Genomic DNA, 16,672 nt, shown 5'->3' on the forward strand with positions numbered 1-16,672 from the left:
CAGTTCCTCACCCCAACCGCTTAAGGATTACATAAAAGGCCTGAATCCACCCATGTATGCCCCTTAATTGTGTTAGTAGTAATTAAGATTGCATGCGTTTATTAGAACCAACTTGACCTGAACCAAGCTTTGTGTATTATATTCCGGCTGCCATCTTGGATAGGCTTTGGCCTGCACTGTGTAGTGTATAAAAGATGACTTTGATGGAGTTTTTCTGTAAAAATATTGATGATTGTTTGCACCTCTATTATGTTTCAGCCCAGATACCAATTCTTCTGTAAAAAGCATTTTAATATTCTGCATATAACATAGCTTTGTATGGCTGTGATTAGATTAGGTTTGCACTCAGGCAAAGACAAATAAAAGGCATTTTAAAAACGCCGACTTCGTTATTCGTTGTGAAGAATGGTCGTCATTTGAAAATGCCATGCATGCCCATTACTTATGTTGTGGTATGAAAGATTGGTGCCCTGTTGTACACAAATGAGACAAATAGTCGCAAAGAACAGGTCTTAACCTATAGTATATATGGCAGGACAAATGTGTCCTATTGTAGGCCTACCAAGATGAGACAGTTAGTTGCAAAAATCGACAGGTCACAACCTATGATATCATAGGCAGGACAACGGGTGTCTCATCCAGCTTGGGGTCTTGTAATTCCGGGAGTGAAGTTGAGACAACAGTCGCCAAGGACATGTCACAACCTTTATTATCATAGGCAAGGGATGTAGTTGTCTCATCCAGCTTGAGGCCTTGTTATTAAGAGAGATGAGACAACAGTCACAGAGGACATTATGTCACAACCTATCTTTTATATGCAGGGGATGTAGGTGTCTCATCCAGCTTGGGGTCTTGTTATTCCAAGAGATGAGACAACAGTCACAGAGGACAACATATCAAGGCAGTACCAGTACACAAAAATTAAAAGTCATGATTTCAATGTACACAATATTATTATTATTAATTATTCACAATATGCATTTAATTTACATTCAATAGACTCATACATTCAAAAAATAATAATACAAAGTTCACATCTTCATATTCCTTGCTATAGAAGTTTCAACTTTAACTTTCTTTTAATCAAAGTGACAGACAAATGAAGGTGCGCACTGTTCCTGTATAGTCCTCAATTTGGAAATGATGTTCATCAACTTGACTAAGAACGGTTCCAAGATAAACGTCCAATCTGAACAAACACGTGTCGCCGACATTGAATATACGTTTTCCTGATTTGTCAGTGGATTTCTTGGACTTCTTGCGTTTACGACCGAAATATCGCTAATGACCGCCTGCACCAACTTTCGAATCCAACCGAGCTTTTTTCTGAGGAGGGAAGTCACCATCATCATTCCTAGTCAGATCCATTTTGAAGACGAGTATACCTGGAATTGTAAAGGCGAGTGTAAACATAATGGCAGTGGCTAAATGGGGGAGGGGGGGGGGATAATTGGGGGTGGCTCCAACAGACAGAGCTTCTATTCTAATTCAATTCTGACACTAACCAGTGTTGAATCTAGAGAAAGAAAGGAAGTATCCTACAGATGTCCACTTTTATTTCAATGTAGATTCAAATAATATTTAATTGCAATCAAAATAGCCTCGGAACTTACCATCTGTCCAAAATCAGAGTAGTAATCATGCCTGTCTATAATGTCGGTTGCATTTCTGGTGACACATCTTGGAGGCTGAACCTGAAATAAAGAGTAATTTATTAGAATAGAATACATGCATACAAAGCCTACGGGAATACAGTATAATGATTTAAATTATTTGTTTGTGAATACATAGATGAAGGGAAACATCGCTTAACTTACCACTTATCTTGTTCACTGCCGGATCAATGATGTCGACGTACTGGACCTATATACATGTAGCCTCTCGAATCAACTAAAGCATCACATCAGCCGGATTAAGTCGAGAAGTTATCTGCAGTACACACCATGCAACCAGCTGAAATTAAAGAAAAAGGCATTTTAGTAACTGAAGGAATGTTTACCAGTCAACAAAAGGCACTGTTTTGGCATCACCCTGTACAAAAATACCACAACAAACTGGAATGTGGGTCAATGGGCGAGTTCATTTTGCTAACAGGTGGATAATATACCAAGAACTTTTCTATATTTGGCGAATTCTTAAGACTATATTTATCAATTACATCTGTAAAGATATTTTCAACATAAACTATGGTATATGCTAACTCATGGCTTGTTCATAAGCACGATCATGACTTATTATTGTACTATTACCCATGCTGTACCCCTTTCACCAAAATAGACCCGACCATCGAACTTCAAAACTCAACTATTTTTAGACATTTGTTTTTCAAATGCATTTTCTGCATGAATAGACAGCAAACTAACATAAAATAGATATATATTTTAAAAGTAAAGATTTAAATGAATACTGGAAGTAACTCGTTTTGCTAAATAACGATCAAGGGAATTCGATGTTGTACGATGAACTTGGCACCCCATCTCAATCTCCGTCTGCAAGTCGGCCATTTTGAATTTTAGCAGATCAAAGTTTGAGAAATTTCAGAATAAACGCACGATTCTGTACGAAACTGAAATGAGTTATGCAAAACAGCCGGGGTATTTATGATATATGATATTATGCCTACCCGGCTATCTAGTCTTGAAGAATTCCGAAATCTGTAACTTGTCGAAAAATCGATAAAAAACATGGAAATCGCCACTGTTTCGTTAATTTTGGTCCAAATTTCATGAAATTTTCAAGCCGGGTGAATGGTCATGTGACACAACTTATGCGCCAATGAAAACCGTCGTATCTAATTCGAGCACGTGTACAGAAGCGCGCTGATGTTTGAACGATGCCAATGCATTAACCCTTTGGCTGAATGGGTATTGCGATAATGTGTGAGATGTGTATTGGCGACAATGTTTACATAGCGGTTAACAGGCTTTTCGCATGGACCAATCGTTGGGCAGCAGGCTAGTAGGCAGAATGGTTTATTTCGATGTCATGTTTCGGCTTAGCTGAAACAGCTGTGCGTTTATGACTGTAGTTGTAAAGTTGGGGATAGCCCCAGCCTTAATGACTGCCTCGAAACCGGCCCTGCTCTTTAAAATGACCTGCCATCTATTCTGATGAGATTTCGCTTACACAACTATGGATTGATATGCGATATCCAGAAAGCTTTCTTAAACGTTGGACTCGATCAGAAAGATCGGAAGTTTACCAAATTTCTTTGGATATCTGACGTCAATGATCCGTACAGTGACTTTAAAGTATTTCAGTTCAAGGTGGTCTTAGTTGGTGCCGTTTGCAGTCAGTTTATTTTAAACGCTACAGTGAGAGCGCACTTAGAGAAACAGGACACTCCTTTGTCAACAAACATCAGAGACAACATTTACGTCGATAATGTAGCTTCAGGAGCGGAGAATGTACCCGAAGCTTTGCAGTACTTCGCAGAATCCAGGACATACTTACACTCTGGTGGATTCAATCTTCGCAAGTGGTCATCTAATTGCCCTGAACTTCAAGAAAAGGCGAAATCGGAGGGAGTTTTATGTCCAAACAAGGAAGTGAACGTTCTCGGTATCAAATGGGATACTGAGCAGGACTCACTCTCTTTTGCTCATTAAGTCTCTGAGCTTCCACCAGATCACCGGTTTACGAAACGTGACATTGTGCGGATTACCAGTAGCATTTTCGATCCACTTGGAATAGTTTCGCCCGTACATAAACGCGCCAAGACATTTATACAGAAACTGTGGTCACGTGACATCGGCTGGGACCAGCCCATACCCAATGACCTTGTTGAGACATGGAGTGAGTTAAGCCATGAACTCAACGCCGCAACCAAGACTTGGATACGTCGGAAGTACTTCGATTCTGTTGATAAGTCAAAGGACTCATTCGAACTTCACGTATTTGGCGACGCCAACCCCGAATCGTATGGCGCTGGTGTTTATCTAAAACGTGGACGTGATTGCAAACTTGTGATGTCAAGGGCTAGAGTCGCACCCGTCAAACCGATCACGCTGCCCCGTCTTGAGCTCATGGCAGCACTGATTGGATCACGCTTGTTGCGATACGTCTATCTGAGTTTGAAACAGGACTTCAAAATCTCACGTAGTACGTTATGGTCGGATAGTCAAATCGTAATCCATTGGATTAAAAGTGATAAAGATCTGCCAATTTTTGTCAAAAACCGTGTCAACGAGATTAGGAAGAATGAAGTCATAGATAGCATAAGGTATTGTCCGACAGCAGGCAATCCGGCAGACATGCTAACACGTGGGATAACAGTCGCTGAATTTGAAAACTCGAGCTTGTGGTGGGCTGGCCCCCACTGGCTTTCATCAGGAGAGTATCCGGAAAGCATTGTCGTGGATGATAACACCGTTCATGAGGATTCTAGTGTCACTAACACCAGTGACATCAACTCAGTGACGTCAACCCTTGTTAATGCTGCCAATACGACCAGTGAAGTCAACTCAACTCACGTGATTGACATCAATCGTTACTCATCGTACACCAGGATGATACGCATTACTGCACTCGTACTTCGCTTCATCTGGAATATACGCAAACGTAACACTGAAACAGAAAACTCACGGAAATCGCGTTACGCAGATAAAACTGTTCTTAGATGACGATGGAATCATTCGCGTCGGTGAACGGTTACATAACGCCCCTATGGAATACGCCGCCAAGTTTCGATTCTCGTACCGTCCAAACATCGTTTGGCTGATTTGATCATTCGACTTGCTCATTCAAACGTCTTTCATTCAGGCGTGCAAACGACAGTGACATACATTCGGAAGAGGTTTTGGATTACGTCAATAAGACAGAGGGTTAAATCAGCCCTTCGTAAATGTTTTGTGTGTAAACTTGTTCAAGGAAAGCCTTACTCCCGCCCCATACCAGCACCACTTCAATCTGTGAGATTGATGCAGTCTAGTCCTTTCACGGTCTGTGGTGTTGATTTCTCTGGTTGTCTTTATGTCAGGTGTTCACAATTGAATACAAAATCAAAAAAAAACCTCGCAGATTCACACCACGGAAAATAAGGTCTACATTGCATTATTCACATGTGCCTCTACCAGAGCCATTCATTTGGAATTAGTTCCGGACATGAGTACTTCATCATTCATTCTAGCTTTCCGAAGATTTGTCGGTCGGCGATTGTTACCACAACTGATGATCTCTGACAATGCTTCAACATATCTTGCATCCGCTGAAGAAATCAAGAAACTCATTTCTTCACCTTCAGTGAAAACCTATTTAGCAAATCGACGTGTTCAGTGGAAATTCATCGCCAAAAGAGCACCTTGGTATGGAGGTTTCTATGAAAGGTTGATTGGGCTTACTAAGAATGCATTGAAGAAAGTTCTTGGGAGGCGATTTCTAACCTATGAGGAACTGAATACTGTGTTGATTGAAATAGAGGCATCGCTCAATGACCGCCCGCTGACTTACGTTTCTTCAGAACTGAATGATCCCGAACCACTGTCACCGTCATTTTTCTTGTGTGGGAGGAGTCTGACAACGTTTCCTCATCAACTTTTTGATCCTGACGAATTGTCAGACCCAACCTTTGGTTTAGATTCAGAGTTACGTAAACGTGCAGTGTTACAGTCTCAGGTGATCGAACAGTTCTGGAAACGGTGGTCGAGTGAATACATGGCCACTCTGCGTGAAAGGGATGTCATTTCAGGAAAAGGTACCATTGAAAATCAGATAAAAGTAGGCGATGTTGTATTAGTTCATGAGGACCACGTGCCGCGTGTAAAATGGTCATTAGCTCGCGTTGAAGAACTCATTCATGGAAATGACGGACTTGTCCGATCCGCAGTGATCAAAATGGCGTCTGGGGTCACAAACCGACCCATTGTCAAACTCTTTCCACTAGAAAGTTCAACTTAGGTAATTTCGCCATGAGTGCCATAAACTGTTGATTGAACTGAATAGACATTTTAGACATTTTCATGTGTTTGTGAATATATTTTATCCTTGCATTAAATAGTGTTTTAAGCTTACGTTTATTCTACTTTAAGCAGTCGTTTCAGCTATCAAACAAAATAAAAAAATAGTTCAGTTTCATTAATTTCGGCCCGGGAGAATGTGGAAACTCTTCGTAAACACTATTATTGTTATGTGATTCTTTTATTGTACAGCACTATGTTAGGGCGCAGTTGGCACCCATATTACACTTATGTATTATCCAACTTCTTGTATTGTATACACATTGAGTGGGACTTGGCAATATAGTTTCATACAGGAAAGACGTCTTCGAGTTCTCTCTCTCTTCAATACGATCACACACAAGTTCCATCCAGATACGTAATCGTTTTGACCCTTTTCTGCAAGGGTAACTCTTCTCATTCTTTGGACCCTTTATGTTTAAAGTAGCGTTATTGTTGGTGATTCCAATCCTAGTCAATGCAAGGGCCCAGGAGAAGTGGGCCAAGTTTATTATTTGGGCATCCATCAAGACGAGCTGGGCATTTAAAAAGTCTGAAAACTGAAAAGTCTGGTGGCCTGAATGGCATGAATGGACATAGGCTTTAGAGAATTTTTCAAACCTTGGCTTTGTGGAAAAATATTTGAAGAAAATTTATATTGACTGCATGAATAACCTTTCTTCATTAATTACGGATTTCAAGAAAGTCTTTGAGAAACATGATGTTCGTCTGTCCGGGGTGAATGAGTAAAATGTGCTAGTGTATTTAATTTCATTCCAAATGCCAACAACATTTGACCAGCTAAACTCTTCATTACAAAGGTCCAACCATTTGCTGTCATCATGAATAAAAATTGATCCATTTCACTAATTCTGTTGGCATGAACATCCTGCATTCTTCTGATTCTGGGATTCATGACTGCTTGGGGTGTTGTCTTTTGCTAACTTCCAGATTTTGCCATTGGAGGAGGAATCCTTCCTTATTTGTATTTAGATACAGTTTAGCAGAGTAGAATTGAATGCAGACAAAATAATGGGGTGTACAAACTTGTGAAAAACATTATTTTGGGTATGTGATATTAAACAGCTTCCTAGGCCTTAACCAAAATGATCAGTCAGTTTTGCAGTACCTTTATAATGACACCAATATGATTTTCTTGTTAAATTGGAGTTTTGTTGGAGGTGGTTGAAGCCTCTTGTTGTTGTTTTAGCACGAACATTTAGTGGTACATACCATTCTTTGTTTCACTACTAACATTATTCGTAAGCTTCTTTTAAAATGAACTCTATTAGGGACCTGTCAACCATTCCTGTGAGGTAGGCTTGGCCACTCCTGAAGGTGAATTGTTGATGTCATGCTTTTGGCAAAAGATGAGCCATGAGAAGTATGTGAATTAGATGTCATTCTTAAGCGTAAAACAGTATTGGAATATGTAATACCGTATATGCAAACATTTTGGCGAATCAAAATTACCACGAAAATCGCGAATTCAAAATTCCGACACGAATAATATTGTGCACGAACGATGATTTGGACTATGACGTCATATCCAGCACAGTTAAACTGCTAACACATGCTTCGGGAGTAGATTGAAAGGGGTTACAGCTATAAAACTTGCTGATTTTGGACTAGAAAAGAAGGAAACTTGCAGTAAAGTCATCAGAGGACCATCAATGACATGGGCTGGCATATTTTGGCACAGAAAGAACCGGTAAGTGACGCTTTCTGTGTCAGTACATGCAATGCATGTGGCAGTACTGTTGACTTCATCGATCGTGAAAATGAAGGGCATTTTGAATATGATTTTGGGAACCCTGTCGCGAATATTAATCCTCGCGAAATAGTCGGGCCAAATCGCAAAATATTGTCTCGCGAAATTTATTATGTATACGGTAGGTAGCGTGAACAAAGGTGGAAGATATAGTCAATAGGATGACATTATTTTGCCAACTGGATATCTGGGCACTTAAAATGTTTGACTGTTTGAGAAAAGTTATACCTATGTCACTTCGCCTTACATCACCACTTCCCATCATTTAGTGTAAATATGTCACATACTTTGCCTTATGAAGCTAGATCGTAGTGGAATACACAACCTTTGCCCATTTTTTGTATGGTGGATTTCCAGGTTTACCTGAAAATCAGTTCACTTTTAGAACTAAGCACGGTTGTTTGAAATTGTTTGACTGAATACAGTCCAGGGAATCGAGAAAGAAAAACATACCAACGTTTTCAGTGTTATTTACAGGTCACTAAGTGGCATTGTAGTATACACTAATCAATAAACAACTGTCTGATACCTTTAGTACACCAACTATCTTCCCATGCTGATTTTTCTATTAAGAAAGCTATATTTTTCCATTTTGCCATACAAACTGAGAAATCATCAAATTCAGCATTTTTAACAAGCCACAAAAACCCTGAAAAAGTCAAAATATAGTATTAATAGTATTAGATATTCCACTGTGGTCGTCAACTGCCTATTCTATTAAGATTTATTCTTCTGCAGGGAAGAGCCAATCAGAATTTGATAATGAAATAAAATCCAAACCCACATCGTCTTCTACACGAGTTGATGGAAGATTGACTCGTTGTTCTGAAGATTCAAGCACAAGTAGTGAATCTATAGGTAAGTCAAAAATTAATATCCACTCTTTATGTTAATGCCATTAAAAGTAAAAATGGGAATTAAATATTTTAATATGTACCTTAGGGATTGTCTCAAAATAATAAAAAAAAACGTTTCAAGATCGTTTTAAACAAAGAGATAAACGTTTGACACAAACGAATTCCAAACGGAAAAATTCGTTTGAGATGCATTTAAAAAACGTTTGATACAAACATAATTTTTGTTTTAGAAATATTAGACAGCGATTAAAACGCATCTCAAACTCATTTCAAACGAATTCTCAAACGGGTTCTGAATCCGTTTCAGCATTCATTTGAAATGCGTTTGGATTGTTTGAAACGAATTTCAAACGGATTCTGAATCCGTTTCTGAATTTGAAAGGTTTCTACAAACGTTTGAGTTTTGCATTTGCATTGTTTGAGCATCGTTTTGAAAGCCTTTGCCGGAAACGAATGATTTTGAAACGACCGCCAAACGTTTCAGAATGCGTTTGAAACGGAACCTATTTAATTTGAGATGATCCCTTAGCTTAACCCTTTCAGACCAGAATTTCTAGAGAGTCCGAGATTGCACCCCCCCCTCAACAGAATTTTAAATGGCAGCAGGCCAAGACCAAGTGACTCAACCTCACTTCAAAAAAACTTTCATAGTAAGAGAACTGTTAGACCCTTTGAACCATGACCCCCTTGATGTCACATGCCTGCCCCTCTGGGAGATGTGCATGAAAAACTGTCATCAATTTGACGTAAATATAGCCGTCTGTATATTTTGTATAGGAGGTTCGTCTTAATGCCAGCATCTGGTTCAGCTTCTGAGCTGTCCAATTTCAGCTACAAATCACTTAAATGGCCATACTTGGACGTAGTTAGGTAGTCATCATCGTCAATAAGAAAGAAGTTTCTTACCGGTCATCAGATTATGGGCCATTAATCAGCCATAAATTCCATAAAAATCGGACAAACTTGGAAGTAAACCAGGAAGTAAACAATATATGAAGCAGTGTGACCCGAAGCTCCCATGTAAGCCCTGTGCTGGTTGGCCATTATCGCCACGTAATTTTTCTGTTGAAAACAGAAGCACATGCATCCCCGCTTTAATAGCCCACCCCACGCCAAGGGCTAGCCAATGAAATCGTCTGTCGGATCACCTATAGGTGGTGCACTGTTCAGGCCCTAAACATAAAAATGATCAGGGCACAGAATGGCGATTTTGGCAGCTAAAAGCACAGAAGAAAACCATGAAATAAATGAAGGATGACCAGATAACTTGTGGGAATAGTAAATACAGGTCCTCTGATAGGAATTTTGTGATGAAAAAGAGAGGACGTTCAAATTTGTCCTCCCTTTAAAAAATGTCCCTCCTTTGTTGGTGTTTTTCCCCATGGAAGTCCTTCGTTTCATTTGCTGGTCGACGTGCCTTGGCAGGGCATGGGTTTTAGTCAGATAGCGTCATCCCCGCTTTAGCGGGGCAGGAGGTTGAAAGGGTTAACTTGATGGTAGGAAACATATATCGGTGTAAAGTAGGCAAGTTTTCTTATCGGAATTTCATCTTTTACAGCTCAATATATACCAGAAGATGCTGTGAACAATTGAGAAAGGTTATGGATTAATTCATCTTGACTCACCAGGTCTTCTTACCGTTGTTCCTACATCACTCCGTACTAAGCCCTGACAAAATTCACGCCATTTGATGGACTTCCTTGACTGTTACAGTAACCATTGATTCCCATATAATACACGCCTTGCTGACTATTAATGATGTTACATAATTACTATTTTGTTATTTCACGAAAATATAATCAGCGTAAATCGGGAAATAATGTGCTCGTTTTATAAATGTCGTACCATAGTAGCCTGAGTGGGAAGAACAATAGATTGAACAGCCTGCAAGGTAAACACACCTGATAGACGTGGATCTATGATCAATGCGAGATAACTTTGTTAAATTTGTCAGGGTTTCGTGCGGAGTGAAGTAGGAACAACGGTAAGAGTACCTGATAAGTCAGGATAGGATTAGTTTGGTCTCTGGCCGTCAAACTAGACACTGCGCTGAAAAGAAAAATGTTTTTTAAAATGTTTTTAATAAGTCTTGATGTATATCACCCCCTGAATATTTTCCACACAAAATGGAGAATTAGATGGCAAATTGAAAGGCCCTGCTTGTAGAAGAGACTGTGTTTTTAAGCACAATAATTACAGTGGTGTCATCAATTACAGCTATCAATATTTTGAAATGCATTTTTCATCCTCAATTGATGTAGAAAATCTGACATGTCTGAGGTTCATCAAAATTTTATTCAACAAATACTTCATTAACGTGCCAATTCTCAATACGAATGTTGTGAATTTCGAGCTTTGGAAACAAATTCTGGCTACAATATACCCAAGCTATGGCGACTTCTGCAGCTCCTGCAGGGTCATTTTATCAGCTCACATGCGAGTTTATTTGTCATCGCTAAGCAACCGTCATCATCATCGTCCAGCATTTGAAAATTGGTGGCACATTTCGTAACCACTGAAGCTACTCATCTGAAACTTTGACTTTGTACACATATGCAGCGGGGTTGGTCTCTGCGTGGAGACCAAATTGCAAGTCATTATAATTCCCAGTTTTGCCACTATTGACGTGAACTCCCATAATGAATAATGATTGCAGATCATTGAAATTTTTATTGTAGGTACCCCTGGCCTGCCATGGTGAGAGGACATCACATTGGGGTTTCTGATTTGACCTATTGTGGTCAGTGTGCCGTGGTACTGAAATGTGACAATGGTGGCATGATTCGTATCCACTTTATTTATTTTATTTATTTTATTCATTTAATTGTACATAATAGTACATTCAACAGAATGCAGTGCTGTATTGTGCAGTGAGAAAAAAAATAAATGGAAGAACATTTTAAAACAAGCAACCGTCGCATGCGCATGCAGGTAAAAATGACTTACAAATTCGCCGTCGCCAGTCTTTATAAGATCGGCCGCATTAGGAAATTCTTGGACAAACGCAGTGCTGAAAGGCTGGTCCAAGCCTTCATTACATCAAGGCTTGATTCCAACAATGGAATTCTATACGGTCTGCCTGATACGACTCTTGCACCGTTGCAACGGGTGCAAAATATGGCAGCAAGGCTGATATGTCGCGCAAAGAAATTTGACCATGTAACGCCCTTACTCAAGGAGCTACACTGGCTTCCCATCAAAGCCAGGATTGAATTCAAAGTTCTGTGTGTGATCCACAAGTCACTAAATGGTGTCGGACCGGAGTACCTCAATGACCTCCTCCTGGAAACAGAAGGTCGCACTAGGTCAGCCACTTTCAAGACCCTTCAGGTCAAGCGGACCAGATCGAGGTACGGTGACCGCAGCTTTTCAACCTCTGGAATAAACTTTCACTTGAACTGAGGTCCCAGCCAGAGACAATGTTCAAAAAACAATTAAAAACTTTGCTTTTTAATCAATTCTTCGGGGAGGTGGCACTTTGAGCGTGGTGCTACCACGAAAAGGCGCTCTATAAGTGTAGAATTCATTCATTCATTCAAAACAAGACCTGCGAATTACTGCCCTAAAGGTCAGCTGACCGGCGATTCTTAGCAATGGGTTAGTGCATCTTGCTATCCCACCAATGAATTTTAAGAATTTTAGCTACAGAACCCAAACTTTGTACAAATGTACACCTCTAGATACTGGAACTACAATTGCCAAATCATGGTTGAATATCATTTATCTGTTTGGCTCGGGGACGTTATGTGAAAACACAAAAGTGTGATAAATCCTGTAATAATGGTGGCAACTTGCTGAAATTTTTTAATGGTATGTACCCCTGGTAAGGGGACATTTTATATTCTTTTGCTTTTTTATTTGATCTATTTTTCAGGGTTATAGGTCATCACACCATTCTTCAATGGTTGCAATTTTTGTAACTGCTTTAGCTGCTGACCTCAAAACTGAGTATGTACCACTGGTTAAAAAGTTGGTTAGCATCCTTGCTTTTGGGAGGAGGCGGGTAGGGGGAGGCTTTAAAAACAATTTTTTTTATAGGTGACCGACAAACATGATGGAGTCATTAGTACCTGTCATGCCTGTAAACTGCTAGGAAATACTGTCCCTTGCACTAGGGAGCTCCCTGCATGCACCACCTGCTGTAATGCTGGTGTTATTCAAGTTCAACATTTACCAATATATTTTTGACATCTTATTATGAATTTCCTCCTGCTTATAATGTATAATGCCAATTTCACATTCAGTTTAACATTTTCTACCCTCCCTATGATCTATACTGCTCTGATATGCTCTGCTCTGCTATGACTTCTCATTTAAAAACTTGTTTTAGCCTAAATATTGTGGAGCAAACTTATTGGAGCTTTTACAGTACATCTTGTAAATTGTTATTACTATTTGTATGCCAATGTACACTTTATTGTATACTGGCAATAAAGTTAATTTCATTTCAAAGGGACCATCTAAAAATGAACAACGGAACGGGAGCGCAATTGGGAGTCTGCCAGGCCTTTTTTAAGGCGTTTTTGAGATAATAATATCTTTCTAAAAATCGGGTCGGGGCTGTTTTCGCGGGTCAGGCGGGGATGCTAACCAACTAATTTTTTTATGTGGCCTATGGCATGTATGGGTAACTCATGGACCAAATCACAGACATTTGAACACCAAGGGCATGCAAAAACACAAAAAGTGCTGTAACTCCCTTCATACTGATGGCAAGGGTGTTTTTTTTTGATATTTCTAGGATTGAGAGACATCCAATGTCCTTAATATTTTCATTTCACATACTTCAAGAGGTCAAGGTCTTCTATCATGCAGTTGTACAGTTAATCGGAAATCTCTTTGGTCTACATGGTCCCTTGACCATTTCATTGTTTTTTAGGTGAAAGAAAGGGTGTTTATTCCGAAGCACTGAAAGTTGCTGGACTGTGGGTGGGAGTGCAACCTTTAGATATGTTGTATCAGGCTTCCGTTCAGCAGTCCAATCAACAGTCGAATCAGGATTCTTCTAGTTCAGGTATGAGCCAGTCAGAATTTGAAGATAAAGTTATCGAACCCAATCCCACACCTTCGTCTTCACAAGCACTTGATCTACAGTCTAATCAGGATTCTTCTAGTTCAGGGAAGAGCCAGTCAGAATTTGAACATGAAGTTAACGAACCCAATCCCACACCTTCGTCTTCACAAGCACTTGATCTACAGTCCAATCAGGATTCTTCTAGTACAGGGAAGAGCCAGTTAGAATTTGAAGATGAAGTTATCGAACCCAATCCCACACCTTCGTCTTCACAAGCACTTGATCTACAGTCCAATCAGGATTCTTCTAGTACAGGGAAGAGCCAGTTAGAATTTGAAGATGAAGTTAACGAACCCAATCCCACACCTTCGTCTTCACAAGCACTTGATCTACAGTCCAATCAGGATTCTTCTAATTTAGGGAAGAGCCAGTCAGAATTTGAAGATGAAGTTAACGAACCCGATCCCACACCTTCGTCTTCACAAGCACTTGATCTACAGTCCAAACAGGATTCTTCTAGTTCAGGGAAGAGCCAATATGAAGATGAAGTTATCAAACCCAATCTCACACCTTCGTCTTCACAAGCACTTGATCTACAGTCCAATCAGGAGTCTTCTAGTACAGGGAAGAGCCAGTTAGAATTTGAAGATGAAGTTAACGAACCCAATCCCACACCTTCGTCTTCACAAGCACTTGATCTACAGTCCAATCAGGATTCTTCTAGTTCAGGGAAGAGCCAATTTGAAGATGAAGTTATCAAACCCAATCCAACACCTTCGTCTACACAAGCACTTGATCTACAGTCCAATCAGGATTCTTCTAGTTCAGGGAAGAGCCAGTCAGAATTTGAAGATAAAGTTATCGAACCCAATCCCACACCTTCGTCTTCACAAGCACTTGATCTACAGTCCAATCAGGATTCTTCTAGTTCAGGGAAGAGCCAGTCAGAATTTGAAGATAAAGTTATCGAAGCCAATCCCACACCTTCGCCTTCACAAGCACTTGATCTACAGTCCAATCAGGATTCTTCTAGTTCAGGGAAGAGCCAGTCAGAATTTGAAGATAAAGTTATCGAACCCAATCCCACACCTTCGTCTTCACAAGGACTTGATCCACAGTCCAATCAGGATTCTTCTTGTTCTGGGGAGAGCCAGTCAGAATTTGAAGATAAAGTTATCGAACCCAATCCCACACCTTCGTCTTCACAAGCACTTGATCCACAGTCCAATCAGGATTCTTCTTGTTCTGGGGAGAGCCATTCGGAATTTGAAGATAAAGTTATTGAACCCAATTCCACACGTTATTCTCCACAAGTATTTGATGAACAGTCCATTCGGATCCAAGATGATGGAAGAGTGACTGGTTGTTCAGACAATACAAGCACACGTAGTGAATTTATAGGTAAGTCAAAAAATAATATTTTAACCCTTTGGCAGCTGAACCAATTTCAGAAGTGATGCATTTTTTTTGACTTGGCCTAATATTGGTCAAGGCATTTTGCACGTATCCCTAGGCAGAGAAAGCAATCAAGTTGAACTTGTTACGATGGATGCCTGAATAACTGGCTACAAACTGATCCCAGAAAGAATATTCCTAGATGACATGTCCTTCCTTGGTCTGCTGTGTTTTGAATGGCCCACAATGGCCATTGCCAGGGGATAAATTTGATAAAATGGGCATAAAAAACACTTTCTGATAAATTGTTCTTGCAGAGCTTGGGTATTCTGAGCCTTGGCCATGAAAGTGGATGCAATGCCCTTCCTGACCACATTGGTCCTGTTGATATAACTATCCTGGAAGGATTTTCCAAAAAAATTGCCAGATCCACTGTTGAGAGAAGGGGCGGAGCCTCCTCTCTCAATTTATAGAATGTAGCTATAGGTATGCAAAAAACTCCCAACTTAATCTGGAATTCAATTCTCTTTCATTTGCTCTTGATTTCAAGTTGATCAGGCCAGAAAGCAAGATATGAGCAAAACAAGTTACATGTCCTGTCCAGCACTAGCGTCTGTATTGTATTCTCCAGTTGCCTGTGGTCCGCTCTGTGCCATGCGCCGTTCATGAGGAGAAACTGTGAAGTGAGACGGGACGGCATGTAAACGAATAAATGCCCACGCGGTTTACTAGTATTGAAATCACGACTTGTGCCGTTCTTACAAGCAACACCGAGGCCAGAACTACAAGAACGATACATCTGACGACCAACGGCAGGACTGAAGCCTGATTTTGTGTGGGACGATCCGTCTTGTGTGTATTTTCCACGTTTGAAAGGGCAAAAGTTTGTTCGAAATGATGTGTAGTCTCGCACAATGCACGTTTTCCTCGACATTTGGTGCTGGACAAAAAGCTGTGGAATGTTCTCGAAGTAGTCTCGCGCAACGCACGGTATCACTTTAGAGTAGGGAGGACATTATACCATGTATACGGTATGAGAATATTGGTGATTGGACACTCGTTCGTTCGTAGATATCGGGATCATCTGCTGGCACAATCTCCATCAGGCCCGCGTTATTATTTTAACAGAAACTTTGGACCTGACATTGGACTCCCAAGAGAGCAGATCAACGTGTTTGGTAGGGGAGGTTTGAAAATCAGTGACGGTCTTCACACGGTACGTGATTTGGTTAGCCAGTCGCGGCCAGATGTCGTGGTAGTAGAACTGGGCACCAACGATATCGCTGAAGCAGCAGTTAGTCGAGACTGTGTTAAAAGAGCTGCAGATAGCCTCGTTGATTTTTCTAAGGAAATTCGTCTTGCGTATAATGTACGAGTGGTGGTAATTTGTCTCGTTGTGCAGCGGAGGAGGAGGAGCCGTGTTTTTGAAATTGCTCCAGATTTCGATGATTTGCGTCAAGTCTTTAATGACAGGATAAGAGTACTAGCTAGATCAAGTCCCGGCATAAAACCTTACAAGCACGATAGAACAGTGTTGGTGAATCTTCATTCGAGTCACACGACAGATGATATCCATGTGACTTCCACTTGAGGGATGCAACTGTACACTTTCAGCCTGAGGAAGGCAATTTTGCTGGGGATGAACATAGTGCGGCGTAACTGATGTAAAAAAGTGCATTTTCTTATTGTGTGCATATAATGT

The 16,672-nt window shown here is 40.3% G+C and overlaps 2 protein-coding genes and 1 long non-coding RNA gene across 4 annotated transcripts in view; 1 reads left to right on the plus strand and 2 right to left on the minus strand.

The window, feature by feature from the left end:
• The window catches only part of LOC135494754 (TELO2-interacting protein 1 homolog), a 412,060-nt gene that overhangs the window by 12,714 nt on the left and 382,674 nt on the right, over positions 1-16,672 (minus strand). The window lies entirely within an intron of this gene.
• On the minus strand, positions 951-2,950 carry LOC135495126 (uncharacterized). 2 transcript variants are annotated; one of them, XR_010448523.1, is made up of 4 exons: positions 2,624-2,950; positions 1,818-1,953; positions 1,614-1,694; positions 951-1,385 (listed from the first exon to the last, which is right to left on the minus strand). It is a non-coding gene; the product is annotated as an uncharacterized LOC135495126 (long non-coding RNA). The 2 variants fall into 2 exon arrangements; XR_010448522.1 differs by lacking the exon at positions 2,624-2,950 and having other exon boundaries at positions 1,818-2,453.
• Positions 3,406-4,622, plus strand: LOC135494326 (uncharacterized). Its single transcript, XM_064782241.1, has 2 exons — positions 3,406-3,424; positions 3,628-4,622. The coding sequence occupies exons 1-2, from the start codon at positions 3,406-3,408 to the stop codon at positions 4,620-4,622; spliced, it is 1,014 nt and encodes a 337-aa protein (XP_064638311.1).

Source organism: Lineus longissimus, chromosome 10 (assembly GCF_910592395.1).
Source record: "Lineus longissimus chromosome 10, tnLinLong1.2, whole genome shotgun sequence".
Lineage (NCBI taxonomy): Eukaryota > Metazoa > Nemertea > Pilidiophora > Heteronemertea > Lineidae > Lineus > Lineus longissimus.